At 41.7% G+C, this 24,316-nt stretch overlaps 1 protein-coding gene across 1 annotated transcript in view; it reads left to right on the forward strand.

The window, feature by feature from the left end:
• The window catches only part of PDE9A (phosphodiesterase 9A), a 91,552-nt gene extending 69,711 nt beyond the window's left edge, over nucleotides 1–21,841 (forward strand). Inside the window, exons 14-15 of the mRNA XM_075604316.1 lie at nucleotides 10,235–10,307; nucleotides 21,298–21,841. Coding sequence (XP_075460431.1) covers nucleotides 10,235–10,285 — 51 coding nt within the window. The 3' untranslated portion in view covers nucleotides 10,286–10,307; nucleotides 21,298–21,841. The remainder of the gene's footprint in view (nucleotides 1–10,234; nucleotides 10,308–21,297) is intronic.
• Nucleotides 21,842–24,316: the final 2,475 nt, after the last annotated feature.

The raw sequence follows: 24,316 nt of genomic DNA on the forward strand, positions 1-24,316 counted from the left end.
AATTTGTAATCCCCCGATAAAAAATTAAGTCAGAAGCGGGATTCACTAAGAAGTGAAGCGCTTTTGGTTAGGTGCGGGCAAAAACATGTCCGATGGTGCGAACTGCATCATTCCAAATCAAAAGTCCCAAACTAATCCAACATTCAAAAGCAAACACCAATCAAAAGCCAGAAATAAACAATTTAAAACAGCAGCAAAAATTCCTTAATTATTATGAGGATGAGGACGGCCTTCGTCGTGGCAGCCTGGCAGGGGTGAGTGCAAGTTCTATTTATTTTATTTCTGCAGCTTAGGCCTCCTGGGTGGGTAGTGGGAGAGGGTGGGTTAACCCCTTAAATACTATAGCAATTACTAACCGCTGAGGTGATAAAGGGGTTAGTGGACATTAGATTGTATTTTTGATTGTACTGCATTGTTTGTGGCAGTGGGGGACATGGACGGTGATGAGGATGAGGACGGCCTTCATCGTGGCAGCCTGGCAGGGGTGAGTGCAAGTTTTATTTATTTTATTTCTGCAGCTTAATGTTTTAATTGTAATGGACAAATGCACTATTATCCATATCGGGATAATAGAAATTGTGACCATTAATGTACTGTGTTAGGGTGCAGGGGGAGGAGGGGGGGTGCATTTATTTAAAAGTATTGGCTGTTATGTTTTTTTGGCCACACGATTGGTACTGCGGGCCATTGGGGACCCCCGGACTCCCGCGGGGATCACCCGAAGGCCCCGGACTCCGCGGGGATCACCCGGTGACACCCGCCGGCCTGCTGTATTAATTGTGTGGTGAAAAAAACGTAAACAATGATTTTATTTATGGCTCCATTTCTTTTCCGCCAGCAAAAATCTGGCGCGCTTTTAAAGTACGAATCACTTATCACTGTTTAGTGAATCGCGCTGACTAGCAAAAAAACTGCACGTTTGCCGTTTTTTGCCTAATTGAACGTATTTTTTTCACTTTTGGGGGGGGGGGGGGGCGCTGAAAAAATGCCTTTTACGGCAGTATCGGTCTTAAAAGCCATTTATCAAACATAAAAGCAGTTATCACTGATTAGTGAATCGTCCTCCCTTTATCATGTGATGAAAATATACCTACCTGGGAGGTTAAAATAGCCCCTGGCTGTTAGACTCATTAACACATCACCAAGGTTAACAGTTCATATAGTGAAATAAAGAAAAGGTGAAAAAACCTGAACGTTATAAATAGATCAGCGCAACAATGTTATGACTCAATTTTTTACTTTTGGGTGGATTGCTGCTTTAATGTAACCACAATTTTTTTTCCTTTTAAGTGGAAACCACAGCTGCTTCTTCTACAAGTAGAGGAAATTAATGAATAAAGCAGTATTTATTTTACTTTTCCTGCTTATACGGTATCTAGTTGCAGTAAATCCTATATGAATTTCATTATGTAAATGGACCATCATAACTGTAGGTGTTTACCTAGCAGAAATATGCCAAAGCCAACACAGGACCTATCATAAGTAGAAACCACACCATCTTTAATACTAGAAAGGACATTCACTAAAATGCTTCAAATGATGCTGGTGCGCAGTAATAAAGGAGATTGTGCTGGGTGCCCCTATTTCCATCTGCATAAAGGTGTAATCCTCTGTATGACCAATTTAAACTCAAGGTATGTTTTAATATGGTACAACTCCGTGATTGGTAGCTGTAGAAAAATCAGTATACAGTAAGTGTGGCCACTTTCCCTCATGTTTTGGTTCGAAATCTTTTTCGTGTTTTGGTATGGCATTTGGTCTAAAAAAATGTGTTTTGGTTTTCACAAAATTGGTTTGTTCGTTTTTGGATTTTCACCAAATTATGATTTTTTTTTTAAAATAAGCAGGATAAAGTATTATTTAAAAAAAATAAGTATAACCTCATTGTAAGAGATGTGTGCAGAGGTACACTAATGGAGACCAATTTGGGTGACATTAAAATAAGGCTTTATTGAGCCTGTCCCTTTAAACACCACAACGGATTTGAAATCCAAACTCATTTATTGAGCCAATAAATGAGTTTGGATTTCAAATCCGTTGTGCCCTGTGTTCCTTCTATTACTGATTCAGGACTGGAAACAGGCTTTCGTTCAAGCACAGGAACACCGGTAATTGTATCATTTATTAAAAAATTTTTTTAAGGTGTGCAGCTTCATTTGCCTTTAAACACCACAGCATACAAAAACAAAATAAACAAACACCTACTCCACTTTGGAGAGTAAATAGACAAGTGGTTTTCAATCTTTTTTTTTTTTTTTGGTTGTGGAACCCCAGAATGCAATTGTGACATTCTGGGGAACCCCAACTCCTGTCTTGCCCCTCCGTCACACCCACTCCCCCTCTCACACACACCCACTCCCCCTCTCCCTCACACACACCCACTCCACCTCTCACTCACTCACACACACCCACTCCACCTCTCACTCACTTACACACACCCACTCCACCCCTCTCACTCACACACACACACTCCCCTCTCACTCAAACACACACACTCCCCTCTCACTCACACACACTCCCCCTCACACACACACCCTCTCACACACACACCCTCTCACACACACACCCTCTCACACACACACCCTCCCCCTCTCTCACACACACACACACACACACACACACACACACACACACACACACACACACACACACACACACACACACACACACAGTGTCTTTAAGGGAGCCATCTCTCATGCTAATTTTCCTCTCTCTCCTGTCAGACGGAAGTTGACGGCAGAAGCAGGGAGAGGAAAGAGCAGTGATCTCTGCTGCTGGTGCCGGGTCTCTGCAATGTGGGGTGCTGCAGGGCCTGGGACAGCTGGAAGAGTTATCCCAGCTCTCCCCCTCTGGAGGCCGCAGAACCCCTGAGGGATGCTCGTGGAGCCCGGGTGGAAAATCACTGAAAGACAGTACATGCACTAACCATCTGTGACTGGCTGGATGGGCCAGTTCCCAGTCGAAAAACATATAGCATATTTATCAGGGAGCAATATATAAGAAAGTCTGATCTGACTATGCTGGTTCGGCGTCTCCAGTTTCTCTAGTTGCAGGTGTTGTAATCCTGTTGCTCCCAGGAAGTCTCTTGTCAACACACAGCCCTGGTGTGTGCTTCAAGACTCTCTCCTCTGTATTTTCTCTCCATTCTCAGCACAGTTGTGTGCTTATGAGTTTTTGTGCAGGCCTCTCTGCTCTCCTGTGTCAGCACTGTTGTGTGCTAAGGAGTGTCTCTTTGTTCTCCTGCATCTGCACACTTGTGTTCCAAGGAGTCTTTCTTAACAGTTTCCCACAGGAGGCTTTTCTAGGGCTCTGATTTGCTGTGGAACATGGTTAATTGACTGGCAGCAATTAAGTAGCTCCCTGCTGGATTCCTCAGAGCATTTAGAGGCAGTCCTAAACAGAAATAAGTCCCTGTTACAGTCATAAAAACCACTAGGAAACTAAAATAATATAACAGACACTTGTCATTTGTTATATTTATGTACAAGTGAAATAAAGAGAGAGAATTGAGTAGGAAAAGAAAGCAAAGGAAATGTTTGCATCAATTGTTATGAAATGTACTTTTTGAAGTGAAACTAAATGCTTTTCTGGCACCTATTGTGTTTTGATGGGAAAAATCTCTTGCGTTATAACAAAAAAACGGGACGGAAGTGACTTCACGCTACTGATGGTCGCATGCACGTGCATGTGCATAGCTAAACCTTCTAGGCCACACAGAGGTTGTAGGCAGCGCATGTGCAGAAACGGAGGTTTTAAATCATGCTGCAAATGCGCAGAAACCTATATTCATTTTCCTGTCCGCATGCGCAGTAACTGTGCAGCCGGCACCACGTGTGTGCAGGACCGCCCGGCGCCGCATGCATGCGCACGACCACAGACGTCGGCCGCAACTTCCATGATCACCCGTTCCTATGCTTGGCACACAGTCTCACAGTCACACACAGTCACACACAGTCACACACACAACCACAGACACACACACTCATAACCACAGTCACACACACACACACACACACACACACACAACCACAGTCACACACACACACACACACACACACACACACAGTCACACACAGTCACACACAGTCACACACAGTCACACACAGTCACACAACCACAGTCACACGCACACACACAACCACAGTCACACATACACAACCACAGTCACACACACAACCACAGTCACACACACAGGAGGCATTCACAGTTAGTATAAATATTGAAGTGCAAATAGCTCAAACAGGTGGTGTGTGCCAAGCACGCGCGTTCTAAGTCAAACTTCTTTGCTTTTTGTCACTGAAAACAAAAAAAGTTTCACTGAAATTGTGTTTTTATTTTTAATTCACTGCATTATATTCTATTCACTTTCAGTTTGCACCATTAACACTTTGTTGCTCAGTTCTGTTTAGACGCAGGTGTTTTGGCAGCATCTGATTCAATTATATTAGTCACTATTTAGACTTGCATAATATATTGATTATCACATAAGTTTTACGCCTTTGTTTCTGTTCATATATATTGCATAAAAAAATAATTATTAACCCCTTTGAAGCCATAGTTGGTCACTAAGGTAGCCAAGTGGTTATTACCAACACCGTAACTACCTTTACTATCCATTGTATGGCATACAGGTACAACCACAATGACATACAAGGGGTTAAGCTCCTTTCTTAATCCCCATGGGTGGCCTAACCTTCCTCCCTGGGACACCTACCCACACAATCCCCCCCCCCCCTCTACAGTACTGCCCATTAGCCCTATTAGCCAAAGGTTGTTAATAGGGCTAATGGCCAATATAAACACAATATATAATTACACCCAAAGCAATCAAATCTTTTAAACATCCAATTACACATATTGTGTGTGTGTGTGTGTGTGTGTGTGTGTGTGTGTGTGTGTGTGTGTGTGTGTGTGTGTGTGTGTGTGTGTGTGTGTGTATATATATATAAAGATCACTTGTGAGCACATTCACATGTCTTGGTCTGCAACCCTGCCCTTCACCACTATCACCTAGCATACAGGGTTCCACTGAAGCTATGGACTCTGGGAAATGACATACAAATTAGCACACCATGTCACCCTTTGCCTGATATCCATTTTTACATGGAACCCTTATAAGCTAATGCTCGCTGTGCTCGCTGTTAACGTAGCTTTTAAACACAGCATGGGAATCAGATGCAAAGCCAGAAAAAACAATCACAAACATTTCTCGACCTGTGTGTGTGTGTGTGTGTGTGTGTGTGTGTGTGTGTGTGTGTGTGTGTGTGTGTGTGTGTGTGTGTGTGCGCGAGTGCGAGCGATATTAGACACTCCTAAAAGAAGTAATCAAAAAAGTGATAACAAAAACTGAGGAAAAAGGACCAAATGCAGCTCTGAAAAAGGGGATTCAATTCCCTTTAACAGAAACGACAAAAGGACAGAGTGCAAAAAAGTCCAAAGGTAGAAAAAAATACACCAGTGCAACACAGAAAAACAGTGTTAAAAAGAAAAATTGTAAATAAATAAACTACTCACACGTCGTAGCTAATAGAATTCAAACAAACCTTGGTATATGATCTATCTGGTCATTCTGTGCCCCAAACAAGGGTAATTTTAAAATCTTTAAACCCTGCAGAATTCTTTACATCTCAAGGTACTTCTCTAGACTTACTATATCCCACCAACATTTGGTCTCTTCAGTTAACAGTTTTTCCATTCCCTGAATTGGTATCGTACTTCTCAGTGCGCTAAGTGAATAAAGTGATGACTTTGTTTTACAAATAAGTTTAAAAAAATAATACGAAGTGTAATACCACTGCTCTCAGAGCTTCCTACAGTATGTGTACAAGCTCAGTGCATTAGTGAATTCAAACATACAGAATCAACAATAAGGTGCACAAAAGTGTCAATCAAAAAATAGTGTCAATAAAAATATCAATTAAAAACAAATGTGTACAACAATACTTCAAATCGAATAGAGTCTATATGAATCAAGTAAAGAAAAGTGCATGGTTCAATTGAAAGGATATCTGTTCCAAAGCCAACTAGTTTTCAAACTTTTTTCTGGATGGTAAAGCCCACCGCTGATATCAGGTAGTCCAATACCATTAAACGAAAAATGGGCAGAAAAGAAGAACGCAGGGAGTTATTTGCCCCAGTAACACAAGAGACAACAATATGTTGCTTTTTGTAGCACTCTTTTTTTTATAAGCTTAGGATGGAAGTGTGTGTAGAGCTGCAAAAGCCCAGATCCGGAGAGGCCTTTTACTAACTTAATGAGGTATTAACCTAAGTTAACCCTGTTTTACAGTAAGTGCTAACTGGAATCTTCAAAGGTCAATAACGCAGTGTTCAGTGCTATTTTATAACAGCCGTTAGTGCTAAAAAATGCCAAAGAAGTGTTCCTCCTAAGGCTGCGCTTATAGTGCCGGCGATGCGACGTCGCGTCAAAACAAATGCATTGAATCCGTCGCACGCGCTTATAGTAGGCTCGACGGACCAACGGAGCGACCTAAATCTCTGTAGTCCATAGATTTAGATTTTTACAGCGACGGTCTCACCATGTGACCAATCAGATGGCTTTTGAAGCAGGGAGAGGGGGAATGTGTGTGTGTGTGTGTGTGTGTGTGTGTGTGTGTGTGTGTGTGTGTGTGTGTGTGTGTGTGTGTGTGTGTGTGTGTGTGTGTGTGTGTGTGTGTGTGTGTGTGTGTGTGTGTGTGTGTGTGTGTGTGTCTGTCAAGTGAAACACACTATATTAACAATTTTAAAATAGTATATTCTCCCGTAATTTAAAGTAAATTCCGCATACAAACAGGAATTACTACTCCTCTCCGTTTCTGCCTTCCCCCTTGCTCTTGTCTCCGCCCCTCTGCCTTCCCCCTTGCTCTTGTCTCCGCCCCTCTGCCTTCCCCCTTGCTCTTGTCTCTGCCGCTCTGCCTTCCCCCTTGCTCTTGTCTCCGCCCCTCTGCCTTCCCCCTTGCACTTGTCTCCGCCCCTCTGCCTTCCCCCTTGCTCTTGTCTCCGCCCCTCTGCCTTCCCCCTTGCTCTTGTCTCCGCCCCTCTGCCTTCCCCCTTGCTCTTGTCTCCGCCCCTCTGCCTTCCCCCTTGCTCTTGTCTCCGCCCCTCTGCCTTCCCCCTTGCTCTTGTCTCCGCCCCTCTGCCTTCCCCCTTGCTCTTGTCTCCGCCCCTCTGCCTTCCCCCTTGCACTTGTCTCCGCCCCTCTGCCTTCCCCCTTGCACTTGTCTCCGCCCCTCTGCTTTCCCCTTGCACTTGTCTCCGCCCCTCTGCCTTCCCCCTTGCTCTTGTCTCCGCCCCTCTGCCATCCCCATTGCTCTTGTCTCCGCCCCTCTGCCTTCCCCCTTGCTCTTGTCTCCGCCCCTCTGCCTTCCCCCTTGCTCTTGTCTCCGCCCCTCTGCCTTCCCCCTTGCTCTTGTCTCCGCCCCTCTGCCTTCCCCCTTGCACTTGTCTCCGCCCCTCTGCCTTCCCCCTTGCTCTTGTCTCCGCCCCTCTGCCATCCCCATTGCTCTTGTCTCCGCCCCTCTGCCTTCCCCCTTGCTCTTGTCTCCGCCCCTCTGCCTTCCCCATTGCTCTTGTCTCCGCCCCTCTGCCTTCCCCCTTGCTCTTGTCTCCGCCCCTCTGCCTTCCCCCTTGCTCTTGTCTCCGCCCCTCTGCCTCCCCCCTTGCTCTTGTCTCCGCCCCTCTGCCTTCCCCCTTGCTCTTGTCTCCGCCCCTCTGCCTTCCCCCTTGCCTGACGTCACTCCCCTTGTAGTAAGAGATGTCTCAAACTCAAATTACAACTTTCGCAAGAGCTACAAAGACGGGTGACATCATCCGTAGCCAGCACTATAAGCGCAGCCTAAAAACGCACAGCCACAGAGCTCCACTATAGTTAACACACGGATTTAATGAGACGTTAGTTGGGTAATACAGTACCTAACGGTGAAGGTACTCCCATCCAGACCCTGAAATATAGGTTTTTCTGGAGAGCAGAGAGAGACCCCATGTGCACAAAAAGTATCACACCTGAAAAATATGCTAATTTGAATATTCAAAGAATATTTAAATGACTTTAATGAGCATATATCCCAGGTTTCTCAGTTGTGCTCCGGTGCCTCTCTATGTGTTGAATAGAGATGTTTGGAAGAGGTATATAAGTAATTTGGGACTGTAGCAAACAAGAGCAGTTAGCTGTGTTAACTTAATATGGCATTAAGCCTAATGGCATATACAATGGCTGTTATTTTTGCAATTAATTAGCTTTATGGATATGCGTTTATCTCATGGAAAATAATATCTGTGAATTATTTTCATAACGTCTGTTTATTAGCACTGATATAATGGACCGCTGTGTGTCTGGGCATAAGAGAGAAGGTTCACCTGGGCATACTTTGCTTTGGGTTCCACCCAAAAGCTGCAGTAGGAATAAAGGTAAAAAAAAAAAATGTCCTGCAGGAATAGATATGAGTGAAGTCTTTGCTGGCCCTGGAGCTGTGCTGTTTGTCATTAAAGACCTGGCAAAAGGAAGACCTAGCAAGAAGCATGGAACCAATGTGGGGCCTCTTCGGCTGTGAGACCCTAAGTGTCTGCCTATGATGCCTAGTGGTAGAGCGCTTCTGTATAGCCTATAAACAATCTGTGTGTGATGAAGGGCATTTAGCAGACATTACTGTAAATTAAGAAAAAAACCTGGCGCCAAAAGTTCAATGGATAATCCTGTACTCCTCAGGGGATCAGCATACTTGAAGCAGCAAGGCATAAACTTGCAATGCAACATAGAGTCCTCTGGGTGCTGTTGATGTCTTAGCAGAGATGTTATTCCTGCTGCGCAGCGACTCTCGTGCTGACCCTCCCTCCAGGGGTTACCAGGAACAGTGGCAGTGACGGAGGCCCGCTCGTTGGGCTCACAGCTCTACTCCATGTGAGGCCGCTCTCCTCACTTCCTCCTCCGGTTCCACAAGCTGTCTCAGCGCGCCCGCGCGCGAGTGTGCCAGTGCCCTTAAAGGGACAGTGCGTGCGTCCTGTATGCCAAGAACTAGCAGCTGCAATGGGGCTCAAATCTGAACCAAGTATCCCAAAATAGTCCAGTACCATACTCAAAGTGACTGTAGCCCCTGAGGAAGTAGAGTAACGTCTACGAAACGCGTAGGGCAGGTGACACAGTCACTTTGAGTTTGGTACTGGGCTATTTTGGGACACTTGGTTCAGATTTGAGCCCTATTGCAGCTGCTAGTTCTTGGCATACAGGACGCACGCACTGTCCCTTTAAGGGCACTGGCACACTCGCGCGCGGGCGCGCTGAGACAGCTTGTGGAACCGGAGGAGGAAGTGAGGAGAGCGGCCTCACGTGGAGTAGAGCTGTGAGCCCCACGAGCGGGCCTCTGTCACTGCCACTGTTCCTGGTAACCCCTGGAGGGAGGGTCAGCACGAGAGACGCGGCGCAGCAGGAATAACATCTCTGCTAAGACATCAACAGCACCCAGATGACTCTATGTTGCATTGCGAGTTTATGCCTTGCTGCTTCAAGTGTGCTGATCCCCTGAGGAGTACAGGATCATCCATTGAACTTTTGGCGCCAGGTTTTTTTCTTTGTTTCCAAGTATTTTCTGTTAGTACTGACAGTATTACTAGGCAGCCATTATATTTTATATTTTTACTTGTCACATTGGTGTTTAATCTTTAGCGCTTGTTCACATTTTTTCTTTTTCACATTACTGTAAATTGTTACAATTCCAACAGCATAGTACAGTATGAGGGTTTTTTTTCTCAGTAATATTTCCTTATCCTACCTACTGTATGTTTGCTTCTCTATTTATACCAACACACCTCCTGTTGTATGATGCATTTTCAAAGGGACTCGAGGTCTGCACTGTACTTCAGCCATGAAACAAATCAGGTATTTACTGTAGTTTCCAAGTAACTACAGTATGCTGGGAAGCTTTGCTGCACATCACAGCACTGATCAACAGGAGATGGCTCCTTTCAAGACCCAAAGAAGCTTTTGACCCCTAAGTTAGAAAGGCAGCTGGCGAGAATGGAGATGTAAAAAAAAATGCGGGTTATTCATATTTCTATGGGGCTCTGAAGAATAAATGTTCTATTTGCAAAACTAATGTACGGTACTGTATGTGCCTTTCTTCTAGGTGACTGAACCGTATATCAGTTATGCAATGGACCATACAAAAATATTTCAACACAACACAAAAACAAGATGCTATCATCTTTTGGTTCAAACATAAATAATAATTTTGCTCTGCAGGTACAAAAAGGAAAGACTGAAATGATGTCCAGTGGGGGGAAACTGAAGTAAAAGACAGAGAAGTTATAGTTCTGTAAGTATAATTTATTTTTCCATCTATATTAAACTCCGTAAACCATGCTGGCCAAGCATAGAGCTCATGGTGTGATCAGTAGGAGTGAGTATATGATTAATATAGTTTTGCTCTGACCTTTTTTAATGGTCCTGCATGCATTGGCTCTAAATCTGTTTTCTTAAACACGTAATTGATGTTACATTCAAAGTCTCCTTTCTCTTGCCAGTTCCGTGCCTTAAAACAGCAGGAGTATGGTACTTGGACTCAGTATTTTGGGGAATACATTGGAAGTCAGTGGAGTCATTAAATGAGGATTAGCCTGTTCAATGCTCAAGAACAGTAAAGAGGTTATAATAACATTTATTGGCAGCTAAGAAAAAGTAGTGTGTTCACGATGCTTGCTTTGCAACCTGATTCTATAGAAGAGAGGTACCACAACACAAAAATAGATGATCTAGACCACTGATACAAAGCCTTCTTTAACCATCAAATGTAATTTAGCTGAATATACTGTACAATGCAAAAAAAGTGTAGCATGAATGCTGTTTTACAACTGAACGGAGCTATTATATGTAAGTCAGTAGTTGTATTCCATTCTGTAAATGTGACCTAAACCTCTATCTAAAAAATTAATATACTATAAACCCAAGTTCCCTAACCGATCAATTTCATGGCTCAATTTCTCCAAACGATGAGAACACAGAATATTTAAAAAAAACACTTTACAAAGTATTTAGAAATCTATTCTTCTTACTGTCAAATTGTCAGAAATCATGACATAGACACTTAATAACACAGGCCTGAGCTGAACCGCATTCATTTCAGCCTGGGGACCCCCTGCTTCCTGAGTTACAGGCCCCGGTATTTCTTTGCATTGTCTAAATGTCTCACGTCACGTGACCGGGACATTAAAACGCATACAGTAGGAGATACCATCACCCCATAACAGAACCTGTAACTTGGGAAGCAGGGGGTCGCCAGACCTTAAATTAATGCGGGTCAGCTCCGGAGACCCCCTGCTACAATACAGTGTTATTAGAATTAAAATGAAAATAGTGCGATCGCCTGTAAGAACTGTGCACGGAGATGCAGGCAGGTCTCTCTGGGCAGCTCTCTCTGTGCAGTTCTTACAGACTGTGGGCAGATCGCAGCGGTAGAACTTAGATAAAGGCTGAGATAAGGACACTGCTATCCCGAGCGGTTATTGGCATTTTCCTACCTCATGGTTTCTGACTTGCGATAATACTTTGTGAATACCATACCGTGAGGTAGGGTCATGCCAAACCGTTCGATTTGACAGTGATAACATTGAGGTTTCGTGAATAGGCCCCTAAAAGAAAGAGAGTCCTATAGTATTTTCCAAGAATCTTGTACACATTGACTTGTATACCTCCACATAAAGTGAATTACAGTATATTCCGTGTGGAGAGACACCTGGGATAGCAAATGTAAATATGGAAATGAGCTAATTTAAATACACAAATGGTTTGACTACTAAATTGGACTCTCTCCCTCGCCCTCTCTGTCCTACAAAAGCCAGATTTCAGGATCTTGGTTTCTTAGTCGTGAAACAAAACATTTTTCTCTCTCTATTTTTTTAAAAGTTACATGAAAAAAATGGGCCAATTTTCACATACTTCCTGAATTTAAAACTGTTCATATCTCTATTGATCAATAATAAAGAGATAACTAGGAACTTGTGAAAATAAATCATGTATTCCCCCATCAGCATTCTGTAATCATTCTGAAGAAGGAAAAGTGGCCACTCCGAATTCTCTCAGACCTGTGTTTTCATAATTAAACTGTTACCATTACAATATTCTTATCATGCTTCCCTCTGGTGTAGCAGTTGAGAGTATTTCTCATGCAGCCGTCTGAAGTATTGTTAACAAAGTTTAAGTTTTAAAGCATTTTTTAAAATTATTCAGTGGGAGTGTCTAAAGATAATGAAATGTGTATCCATACGCACAGCACCAAATATAAAAATATGTTGCCTGCATCTGTGCTGAATGCAACTGCAATTCTTTATACATACTGTAGCCCCCATGGTGTTACATGGGTGAATGATGCTACGTGATAGAGTAGCAATTCCAATGTGGCTTTCTTAGTTGCATTTTTTTATATAAATATCTCAATTAAATCTCTCGCTATACATTCCAGAAACATTTCATCTCCTGTAAGCTAAAAAAAAAATCTATTTCATCAACAATTTACAGCAAATAAATATACCACTTATGAGCACATTCACATGTCTTAGACAAGTTCACAACCCTGCTTTTCCCCATTATCTCAGCATACAATGCTTCCACTGCAGCCAGGGATTCTGGGTAATGACATGCAAATGAGCACAGTGTGTAAGTTTTCGCTTCTTATCCATTTTAACATGGAATCCTCTAAGCTTATGCCTGCTGATTTACACACCTTTTTCAGCACAGCCTGGGCTAAAGAAGTGCATGACTAGTAAACCTACTCACAGTTGTTTCAACAACTTACAAATGTAATTCATTTAATCAGTCTTTAAGCAAAAAATAAAAAATGTTTGTAGTTAAGTATCTCAAGGATCGGTACAGGGACCTTTGCTTTTTAACTTGTTTATTAATGACCTTGAGGTTGGCATAGAGAGCAAAGTTGCCATCTTTGCTGATGACACTAAGGGGCCTATGCTAAAAGCCTCGATAAGGCTCTTATCTAATACTGCTATTCAGTAAGCCTCGATAAGTGGCCGATAAAATCCTTTTATCTGCATTTCCCTCCCCCCCCCCCCAAACAAAGTGTGTCAAGCCGCGATAAGCCACTTATCGGCAGTTTCTCACATTCGTGCAATTCTAGTAGCCTCGAGAAGGTTATCGGGGCTAATCGAGGCTCTAGAATGGCGATTTCCTCTCAAAATCCAGGAAAGGTGAAGACTGTGGGTATAGTGGGTCCAAGGTGGGTGGTTAGGCCTCCCGGGTGGGTAGCGGGAGAGGGTGGGTTAACCCCTTAATTACTATAGCGGTTATTAACTGCTACGGTGATAAAGGGGTTAGGAGCCATTAGATTGTATTTTTTCTTGTATTCTTGCTGGCATCGGAGGACATGGACCTGCAGTATGTTGACGACGACATCCTTCATGATGGCAGGGGTAAGTAGAAAGATTTATTTATGCTGGATAATAGTTATTTTGCCCATTAATGTACTGTATGTGTTGTGGGGTTTGTTGGGGTAGAGGAGGTGGGCAGTAGGGTTGTTGTGTTTATTATTGTTTCTTGGGGGTAGAGATATTGGGTGATGGGGGTAGTAGTCCCAAGGGTGGGTGTTTAGGCCTTCCGAGGGGGTAGTGGGACTGGTTAATCCTTTCATTACCATAGCGGTTCCCACCGCTATGGTAGTGAAGGGGTTAACTCCGCTTGCAACTTTCCAGCCAGGCCTAACCACCAACCCTGGGAGGACTACCCCCTTCATCCACCCCCTCTGCCCCAAGAAACAGGCTATTGGTGTTTAACCCCATTCATTGCCGCTAAGGTAATGAAGCTGTTTTAATATACATTTTTAATACTAGTGTAGATGAGCAGGGGGTCTGGTATCTCCTATGCATTTAAATTCCACCGTCACATGACCGTGGGAACAAAATGCATAGGAGACACCGGCACCCCATAACGGGGCTTGTATCTCGGGAAACAGGGGTTCCCCGGACCTGAAATCTATGCGGTTCTGCTCCGGAGACCCCCTGCTCATCTACACTAGTATTAAAAAATGGATTAAAAAACATTAATTTCGGCCGAGATTTGCACAGGGAGGCGCAGCACTCTCTGTGCAGCTCTCTCTGCAGCTAAAACAAATCGCCGGATTTGGCCTCTCCTCGCCAGTTTTGGGAATTTTGCTATCACTGGTTATCGAGGCTTTCTGAATACCGTAAAAGTAGCGCTCAAAAACCTGGCGGATTAAATGGATGGTGTTTTTTGTAAAAAAAATTATGAAGGCTACTAACATAGGCCCCTAAATTGTGTAAGGTAGTAGAATCAGAGTAGGATGTAATTTCTCTCCAGAAGGGCTTTGATAGACTGGAAACTTGGGCAGGTAAATGGCAGATTAGGTTTAATACAGATAAATGTAAGGTTATGCATCTGAGATACAAGAATAAACAGGCAACTTACTAATTAAATGGGGATGCATTAGGAAAATCCTTGATGAAGAAGGATTTAGGAGTGCTTGTAGACAGCAGGTTTAGCAATAATGCCCAAAGTCATGTAGTAGCTGCAAAGGTAAACAAGATCTTATCTTGCATTAAACAGGCAATGGATGGAAAAGAAAAAACATAATTATGCCCCTTTATAAAGCATTAAGATCACACCTTGAATATGGAGTACAATTTTGGGTGCCAATCCATAGAAATGGCATTATTGAACTAGAGAGATTGCAGAGAAGAGCCACCAAATTAATAAAAGGGAGGAATAATAGGATTTATGAGGCTAGCTAAATTAGATTTGTTTACATTATAAAAGAGGCATCTAAGGAGGAATTTGATAACAAATATATTTGGGGACAATACAGGGAGCTTTCAAAAGAACTATTCATCCCAAGGGCAGTACAAACGACACAAGGTCATCCCTTAAGGTTGGAGCAAAGGAGATTTCAACAGCAACAATATAATACATATATTCAAAGAAAGGTTGGATATTTTTTTTTATATAAAGGAAAGGTGTACAGGGATACACCAAATAAGTAGACAGGGGAAAAATGTTGATCCAGGGAGAAATCTGATTGCCATTATTGGAGTGAGGAAGGAAATAATTGTTTCCCCTTATGAGACATTATTGAATAATATTTCACTGGGGTTTTTTGTTTACCCTCCTCTGGATCAAACTACTGTAAATACAAATATAGGATAAGCATGTGTCGTCTAAATGTAACATAGGTTGAACTCTATGTACATGTATCCTTTTTCAAACTGTGTTAACTATGCATAATTTGTATATGTATGACCTACTGTCAATTGTTTCTGACCAATCAGATGACTTATTTTTAATTCATCATGCTACTCATTTCTTTGATCATATTTGTCTATGGGTAAGCAGAAGATCAAGCAGTGATGGCCTTATGGGTCATGTTTACTAAGAGAATGCCCTTCCCCTCAATATCCGACTAGCACCCTCTCTATCCACCTCTAAGACCCACCTTAAGACACGCCTGCTTAATGAAGCATATAAGTAGATCCATGGCTGATACTTTACACCTCATACATAAACCTTGCCCCCCCTGTGGACGCACTTACCAGAACGCGTCTGATTATCACGTGTATTACTGCTGTGAAGCACTATGTACATTAATGGTGCAATATAAATAAAGACATACATACATACAAGAGGGGCTATCTATGCCATTAGATATCTTCAAGTACCAGAAAACACCTTAAATGAGCAGTAATGTGTCTTTTGGGGCTGGACCACTTAGTAAATATGGATCTTTAGAAGGGTGAGTCGCATCCTGATCATTAAACAGTGTCATCACACATAAGACAGAAGTTAAAGTTGTTGTTGTTATTATTATTATCTTTCTTTCTTTTACAACTCTTTACTTAAACACCCATTAACAAATCTGTACTGAAAAAGTTAGGCAGTACCCAATAAAATCAGCCCATATTAGATTATATTCTCTACATGTACAGGTTTATTCAATTGTCCTACAAATAGTTGTGTGTATACTCATCATTTGTATTGTTAATACGAACAATTGTTTATTTTCTATGTTGTAATCTCATATCAATTGTAATTTGTACTTTCAATCTATTATACTTTTATTTTAGTCTTATTAAAAATATAATATTAATTATAAAAGGAAAAAAAGAACGTATCAAATTTGGATACATTTTACCCATGATAAAATATTTACAACTTAGACAACTAAAAACATTTTTTTTTTCTACAAACTTTCTTTGAATCCTATAAACATATCCCAGGCATTCATTAACAGTTCTTCAGTTAATAATCCCTTTTCAAAGTTAGATAGTTTCATGAATTTTTTTTTTCAATATTTGCCGCCCAGCAATTCCAATTGGATTCGGGTTTGGAGGAAAGATTCAGGGAGGGGTTGTTTTATTTGCAGGTTTAGGGAAGGTTTGGTCTTACCACTGACAGGGTTACTTATCAAAAATGTCGCGACGGCAAAACTGTTACAAAAATACTGCATTAGATTTATCAAGGAAGAAAATCCCATTTATTTCAACAGGAAGGGTTTTCCTGGATAAATTTGGCGCGATTTGTTTGCCTCAGTTTTGCAGCTGGGAGATTTTGATAAATGCATTCCTAAATATTATTTCATACACACATACATCTGCAAAGTATTATATGTGATTCCAAAACAAATGTTTGGTTTATGAATGTTATTGATCAATTTTAATTAAAAATCTACTTTTTTTGACAGGATGTTGGCACCGTTGTAGATTGCTCAGTAACATCATTTATGTCCAAGTGAAATACACAGTGTTCAAAGATTTAATTTCCTACAATCTCTCCATAGATTTTGTTAAACGTTCCAGTTACTAACGTACTTTACAAAATACCCAATATTAAAAAATTTTTTGTGGCATCCTGAGAGTAATAATTAATTGCGTTCTCACTTCATTTGACAGCCTATAACTGTTGATTTTCCTTATTACATTACATACTGTAGAGTATTGGCCTAAAAATGACATCCGTTCAATTAAATAACATATATCTGGTGTACTAAGGAAACAAGGGTGTGCCAGTGTTCTCTATGCAACAACTTTGATGTTTGTCACTGGTTCATCTGCTTTGCTGGCAGTAGCTGCAAGTTCGGCAGAAAAAATGTCTTCTCACTTCATGAGAAAGACTGATTCAAGTAGACTTCCCTTTGACTTGTGAATGCATTTTTAATTGGTCTCTGACAAGAACATTAAATGCTAATGGATTCATGTTTTTTTCTTTCTTTCAATAGTCCTTTTACTGTGCCAGTTTTTACATTATGAGATCTTTTATGCATTTCAGGGGTAGCATGGAAAGATCTACAGTATATGTAGGCCACGCTGAGTCAGAGGAAGATGGTGGGGTCCATGTGTTAAGCATCACAAATTGAATATTTGGCGCCTCTGTCCGAACCATTTTTTTCTCAATGTGCAGCTTAAGCGTCAAATATATTGGTGCAAACTAATGGGAGGCGCACAACGCATAGATGTAAATAGTAAATAATTAAAATATTGTATTGTGCACCAAACAAAGAGTTGAACCTGCTGCAAATTCGTCCGTCAAGTTAAACCTGTGGTAAAGAATTTTTATATCTGTTTAAATAGATAGCGCAGAATTAGTAGTGCTTAAGTTTCTATGTATCAATAAAACATTTTCTGGACACAGCATGGATATTTTATTATATACATTAACGCAGTGTTAGATTTTCACTGTGTGGCTATTATCATTTATTAGTTTAATATATTATATATGTACTAATACTGGTTAAAAATAAATAAAAAATACACAATTCTGTCTTCATTTAACTTTTATCAATCAGGTATGCAACATGACACAAAGCATCAAAAGTAATTTCAGGCAATGAACTATGGAATCTATTCTAGTAGCTGCAGTATTGTACATGTGAAATTGTACGATTTAACACGGTAATAAGTAGTGGGGGGAAATGTATGTACAGTATGTCTTTATTTATATAGCACCATTAGTGTACATAGCGCTTCACATTAGTAATACACGTGACAATCATCTAAATTACAAATAATACAAATAACAGATCATGGGAATAAGTGCTTCAGACATAAAAGTAACATTTCGGAAGAGGAGTACCTGCTCCGGGGACCTTACAATCTAATTGGTGGGGAGAACGTACAGAGACTGATCTCGCAGTATTCTATAAGATTTTCAATTCTAAAATATTAGGTCTATTGAAATCACACATTCCAAGTGAATAAATTGCATGATGTTGATTTTTTATTATTATTTTTTAAACTGAAGTTACATAACACCCACACAACCACTCGGCATAGCCACATTATATAAAGTGGTATTTTTTTTTAAATAATTACTGAAGGGTGTAATGAGCTCTTAATTACATTTTTATTTCTTATATACATTTTTTGTATGTGTATATGTGTATATATGTAGAGGCTCCTTACCAGGCAGACCTTGTTTCCCAGGACACCACAGCAAGGAAGAGACAGCACACAAATGTAGTCCAAAATCCAAAGTGTATTGAAAAGAACTGGCACAATCACCAGTTGGTTTATTATATAAACCATTTATGGTTTACTAGAACCAATAGGATGACCCCCCAATCCTATTGGTTCTAGTAAACCATGTGATGCCAGGCATTCTGGGTTCTGTGATGTCATCTTAAAGGTAAAGCAAACTGAGCCTTTCTGATTGGCTGGCTTCACTCCCTTTTGATGACGTCACCTCAAAAAAAAGGCACATGGTTGTCCCAGCCAATCAGCGTCGTGGGAGCCATTCCCTCAAATGTGACCACAGGCCATATAAAAGCCTGTGTAGTCTCATTTGACAGAGTCAGAGATTCACCAGGCGCTTCCAGTCTCATTTGACGCCACAGAGCTGAAGGAGCAACACCTCCCTATTAGATTAACAGAAGAAGAACAGGTGAAGCTGAAGAAGAAGCTAAAGAAGAACCACGAGTGGATTACAAGTACAGATGAAGATAAAGGTGACCCCAAAATGGATTACAAATTACAGATGAAGAAAAGAAAAGAGAAAAGACTTAAAGATTATTCTCTTTGTCCGTGTCTGTTGAGGATCATTGCGTCGTGGACCTGGAGTTGCTGCTGGTGTTGCTGTTGGAGTCGGATTCGATGGGTGAAAACATCAAAAAGTAAGAAAAAGGTGGGGTTTTTTTTAATGTTGTATTTTTTTTAGGTTCCCCATTGCATGGAATAGTGGCATCTCATGCCCACAGGGCATCGGTGAGCCACCTTGCCATTCAATTGGTGTTTTGGCCTTTATTTTTCAGGAATTGCAGTGTGGTTTTTATTTTATGCATGTTTATATTTTTTGCAGGTGCATCATTACATGGCATAGTAGCAGCTCGGAGTGCCACCAATTTGTTTATGTTGCATTTTTATGATTAAAATTTAATGTGTTTTTTTATTAGTGGCTTGTTTTGAAGATTGGCAGGATGCATGTTGCCTGGTATAGTAGTGGCAGCTCATGCCCACTGGGCATGGGAATGCCACCATGCCAGTCAATTTTTTTTTTATTGTGCTGTTGATGCTCACAGAGGACAAGGACGGTCATGAGGATGAGGACAGCCTTCATCCTGGCAGGGGTAAATGCCAGTTTAATTTACTTTATGCTGCTGATTTATGTTTTATTTTAAATGGATAATAGTAATTTTGCCCATTACTGTATGGATTGGGGGTGGGTGTATTTATTGGAATGTATAGCATTATGTTTATGCACTGGATTGATGCCACAGGCCAGCTGGGACTTCCCGGACACTCGTGGCTAGCCGCTAAGGTAATGAAGATGCTTACATTTTATTTTTATTTATAGTGTTTGTGAGCAGGGGGTTTCTTGAGCTGAACAAAGTTGATTTCAGCCTCGGGGACCCCAACTTCCCGAGGTACAGGCCCTGGATGGGGTGCCGGTTACCCTCTGCTTTGTTTAGATCCAACGTGGATTTTAACATGGCGGGGATACCGACACCCCATACCGGGGCCTGTATCCCGGGAAGTAGGGGGTCCCCGAGGCTAACATAAACTTTGTTCAGCTCAGGAGACCCCCTGCTCACAAACACTATGAATATAAATAAAATGTAAGCAGCTTCATTACCTTAGTAGCTATCACCCTTGGGGACTCACTACCTCCCAAGATACAGGCCCCGTTATGGGGTGCCGGTATCCCTCTGCTTTGTTTAGATCCCACGGTCACATGACCCACAAGATTTTAACATGGCGGGGATACCGGCACCCCATAATGGGGCCTCTATCTCGGGAAGTAGGGGGTCTGCAGACCTGAAATGAATGTGGTTCAGCTCCGGAGACCCCTTGCTACATTACTGTTATGTTTAAAATTAAATAAACCCCCCGCGATCGCCTGTGAGAGGCGCGCAGTTAAAGTGACTGATTCAGCCTCTCTCTTGCTGCGCGTCTTTTCCATACCGGTAAACCCCGGTTGGATTAACACAGCAGGGACCCCTGCTGTCTTACTCCGATGGGCCATTATGTCTGCAGCGGACCATTTCGGCCACCAGGCGACATAGTGCAGGATTTACCCGGGTAAATGATCGGATAATGGCTGCACCATCTGTAATGTCTTAGGAGCGGCTCAGTCAGTGAAGGCACTAACAGGCACTGAATGTGATGCTGGGGAACCTGGTTCAATTCCCAGCTTCAGTTCCTTGTGACCTTGAGCAAGTCACTTTATCTCCCTGTACCTTAGGCGCCAAAAAAAGTTGATTGTAAGCTCTGTCAATAACTACAACATGCATACATATATACCACCACTCTCACTAAACCTTTAGCCTGACCACTATACCTGCAGGGAGGTGCCCCTTGTGAGCAGTCATCCTGCCCCTTGCTCATACTGTAATCGTGGGGCTTTCTGATTCAACCACAGAGCATGAAAAAAAAAATACCAGTTAAAAAAACGAGTATCACTACAACCTAACATTTTTTTTGTTTTAAGCAACTACCTGAATATGTGCTTATTTAACATAATAATAATAATTTATTTATTTTTACTTTTCTTTTTCAATAACATTTACTTTAGAAATATTTGAAATATAAGAGTTCTGTTCATCTTTAGCTGAGTCCAAAACTTTAACATTTGTTAGGATTGGTGCTTATAGTTTACTTTATTGATTTAAGAATACATTACACTGAAGATGTGTTTTTTTTACATTTTTTACTGGCTCAATTCCACCCCTTGTTGCATCATTTTTAGTTAATGCAATCATTTTGTATCTCCCATAATATAAACCCTGCATTCGTTTATTTTATGATATCAATGTATTATTTGGAAGGATCACATGTTGTCTGTCATTGTTTTCTACACAGGCACATTGCTTAACAGACACAGAAGACAAGCCTCACTCATTCAGCAGATCCATAGAACTACAGTACCTCAAGAAGTTGCTGATGTGTGATTATTAATCTTTAAATTCATCTTCTGTAACTGAAAATGATATAGTGATAATATGATTTTACAGTGAACTGTCAGCAGGAATAGAAATTCTATTTTCTTATACTGTATGCCACATCATTTTTTTAAATAGAAATTATTTGTTGACTGTCTAAATATTGTGTAGCTATACAGAGTTTCTTACTGCATGTGTTTAAATTATGTTATATTTATTACCTTTGTTATGTAATTGTACCCAAACAGGAAACATGAATGTAGCTTGTACTTGCAGAACTGCACCAGTATCGCTAATTGTTCTTTTTACGTTTTGTTTTCTGATCAGTTCATTATGAAAGTAAAATACATTGCAGTGCTTATTCAAAATCGCCAACTTTTAGAATTATCTAAATGTTGTTCTATAACTCAGTCCTGAATTATGCAAAATTATTATCTTTGATATTGTGTGGTGTAGACTTTTAGGGCAAAATTTGGAAACAATTAAACATGCCATAACTATTACACGAGTGAGTATTTTTTATTGTATTGTATGTCTTTATTTATATAGCGCCATTAATGTACATAGCGCTTCACAGTAGTAACACATGTGGTAATCAAATAATTAACAGATAATATAAATAACAGGTTATGGGAATAAGTGCTTCAGACATAAAAGTAACATTAAGGAAAAGGAGTCCCTGCCCCGAGGAGCTTACAACCTAATTGGTAGGTAGGGAGAACGTACAGAGACAGTAGGAGGGAGTTCTGGTAAGTGCATCTGCAGGGGGCCAAGCTTTATGTATCATGTGTTTAGAATATCCACAGTGCTATTCGTATGCTTCTTTAAGCAAGTGTGTCTTAAGGTGGGTCTTAAAGGTGGATAGAGAGGGTGCTAGTCGGGTACTGATGGGAAGGGCATTCCAGAGGTGTGGGGCAGTCAGTGAAAAAGGTTTAAGGCGGGAGAGGGCTTTAGATACAAAGGGGGTAGAAAGAAGACTTCCTTGAGAAGAACGCAAGAGTCTGGATGGTGCATAACGAGAAATTAGGGCTGAGATGTAAGGAGGGGCAGAAGAGTGTAAGGCTTTAAAAGTGAGTAGAAGAATGGAGTGTGAGATGTGGGATTTCATGAGGGGAGATGCTGAGACAGATCTAGGAAAAAGTAGAGTGATTCTGGCAGCAGCGTTTAGGATAGATTGTAGGGGAGACAAGTGAGAGGCAGGAAAGCCGGACAGCAGGAGGTTACAGTAATCAAGACGGGAGAGAATGAGGGCCTGAGTCAGAGTTTTAGCAGTCGAGCAACAGAGGAAAGGGCGTATCTTTGTTATATTGCGGAGGAAAAAGCGACAGGTTTTAGAAATGTTTTGAATGTGAGGGGCGAATGTGAGAGAGGAGTCGAGTGTGACCCCTAGGCAGCATGCTTGGGCTACTGGGTGAATGATCGTAGTTCCAACAGTAATGTGGAAGGAGGTAGTAGGGCCAGGTTTGGGAGGAAGTATGAGGAGCTCTGTTTTAGCCATGTTGAGTTTAAGGAGGGCCATCCAGGATGATATAGCAGAGAGACATTCAGAAACTTTGGTTTGTACAGCAGGTGTAAGGTCAGGTGTTGAAAAGTATATTTGTGTGTCGTCAGCATAGAGGTGATAATTAAACCCAAAATATGTTATTAGGTCACCTAGAGAGAGTGTGTACAGAGAAAAGAGAAGAGGTCACAGGACAGAGCCCTGGGGTATCCCCACAGAGAGATCTATAGAGGAGGAGGAGGTGTTAGCAGAAGAGAAACTGAAAGTACGATGGGAGAGGTAGGATGAGATCCAGGATAGAGCTTTGTTCCGAATACCAAGAGTATGGAGAATGTGAAGGAGAAGAGGGTGGTCCACGGTGTCAAATGCTGCAGAGAGGTCGAGTAATATGAGCAGAGTGTAATGACCTCTTTCTTTGGCAGCATGGAGGTCGTCAGTTATTTTAGTGAGGGCTGTTTCCGTGGAGTGAGCAGTGCGGAAGCCAGATTGGAGAGGGTCTAGGAGAGAATAGGTGTTGAGAAAATGGAGCAAGCGAGAGAATACAAGACGTTCAAGGAGTTTAGAGGCAAAAGGCAGGAGGGAGACAGGTCGATAGTTAGAAAGACAGGTAGGGTCAAGCTTGCTGTTTTTGAGTAATGATATGACTGTTGCATGTTTGAAGGAGGATGGAAAGGTTCCAGAGCAGAGGAGGAGTTAAAAAATGTGTGTGAGCGTAGGGATTATAGTAGGAGCAAGAGGTTTTAGGAGATGGGAGGGAATGGGGTCAAGAGGGCAAGTGGTAGAGGGAGAAGAGGTGATCAACAGCGACACATCCTCCTCTGAGACAGTGGAAAAAGAATCAAGGAAGGCAGGAGGAGAGTTAGGAAGAGGTGTAGGATGGGAGGAAGAAACAGAGGGGATGTTCTGCCGTATGGATTCCACCTTTTCCTTAAAATAGTCAGCAAAGTCCTGAGCGGAGATAGAGGAAGGAGAGACAGCTGAGGGTGGTTTGAGTAGAGTATCAAAGACAGAGAACAGTCGGCGTGGGTTAGACTTGTGCATGTTGATTAGTGAAGAAAAGTAGGCTTGTTTAGCTTTTTTAATCAAAAAAATATTGCCTTTATCATGCAACAGCTCATATCATTGGGTGACCAGATTTACAAAAATAAAAACCGGGCCACATAAACAAAATATTTATAAAACAAATTACATCACCAACTGCACCCCTCCGCTTTGTCTCTCCCCTATTTCTCTGTTCCATCCTACACACACACACACCATTCTCTCAAGCCCCCCATCCCTCCATTCTCTCTCAACCCCATCCCTCCATTCTCTCTCAACCCCATCCCTCCATTCTCTCTCTCAACCCCATCCCCCCATTCTCTCTCTCAACCCCATCCCCCCATTCTCTCTCAACCCCATCCCTCCATTCTCTCTCTCAACCCCGTCCCTCCTTTCT

This window comes from Ascaphus truei, chromosome 6 (genome assembly GCF_040206685.1).
Source record: "Ascaphus truei isolate aAscTru1 chromosome 6, aAscTru1.hap1, whole genome shotgun sequence".
Classification (NCBI taxonomy): domain Eukaryota; kingdom Metazoa; phylum Chordata; class Amphibia; order Anura; family Ascaphidae; genus Ascaphus; species Ascaphus truei.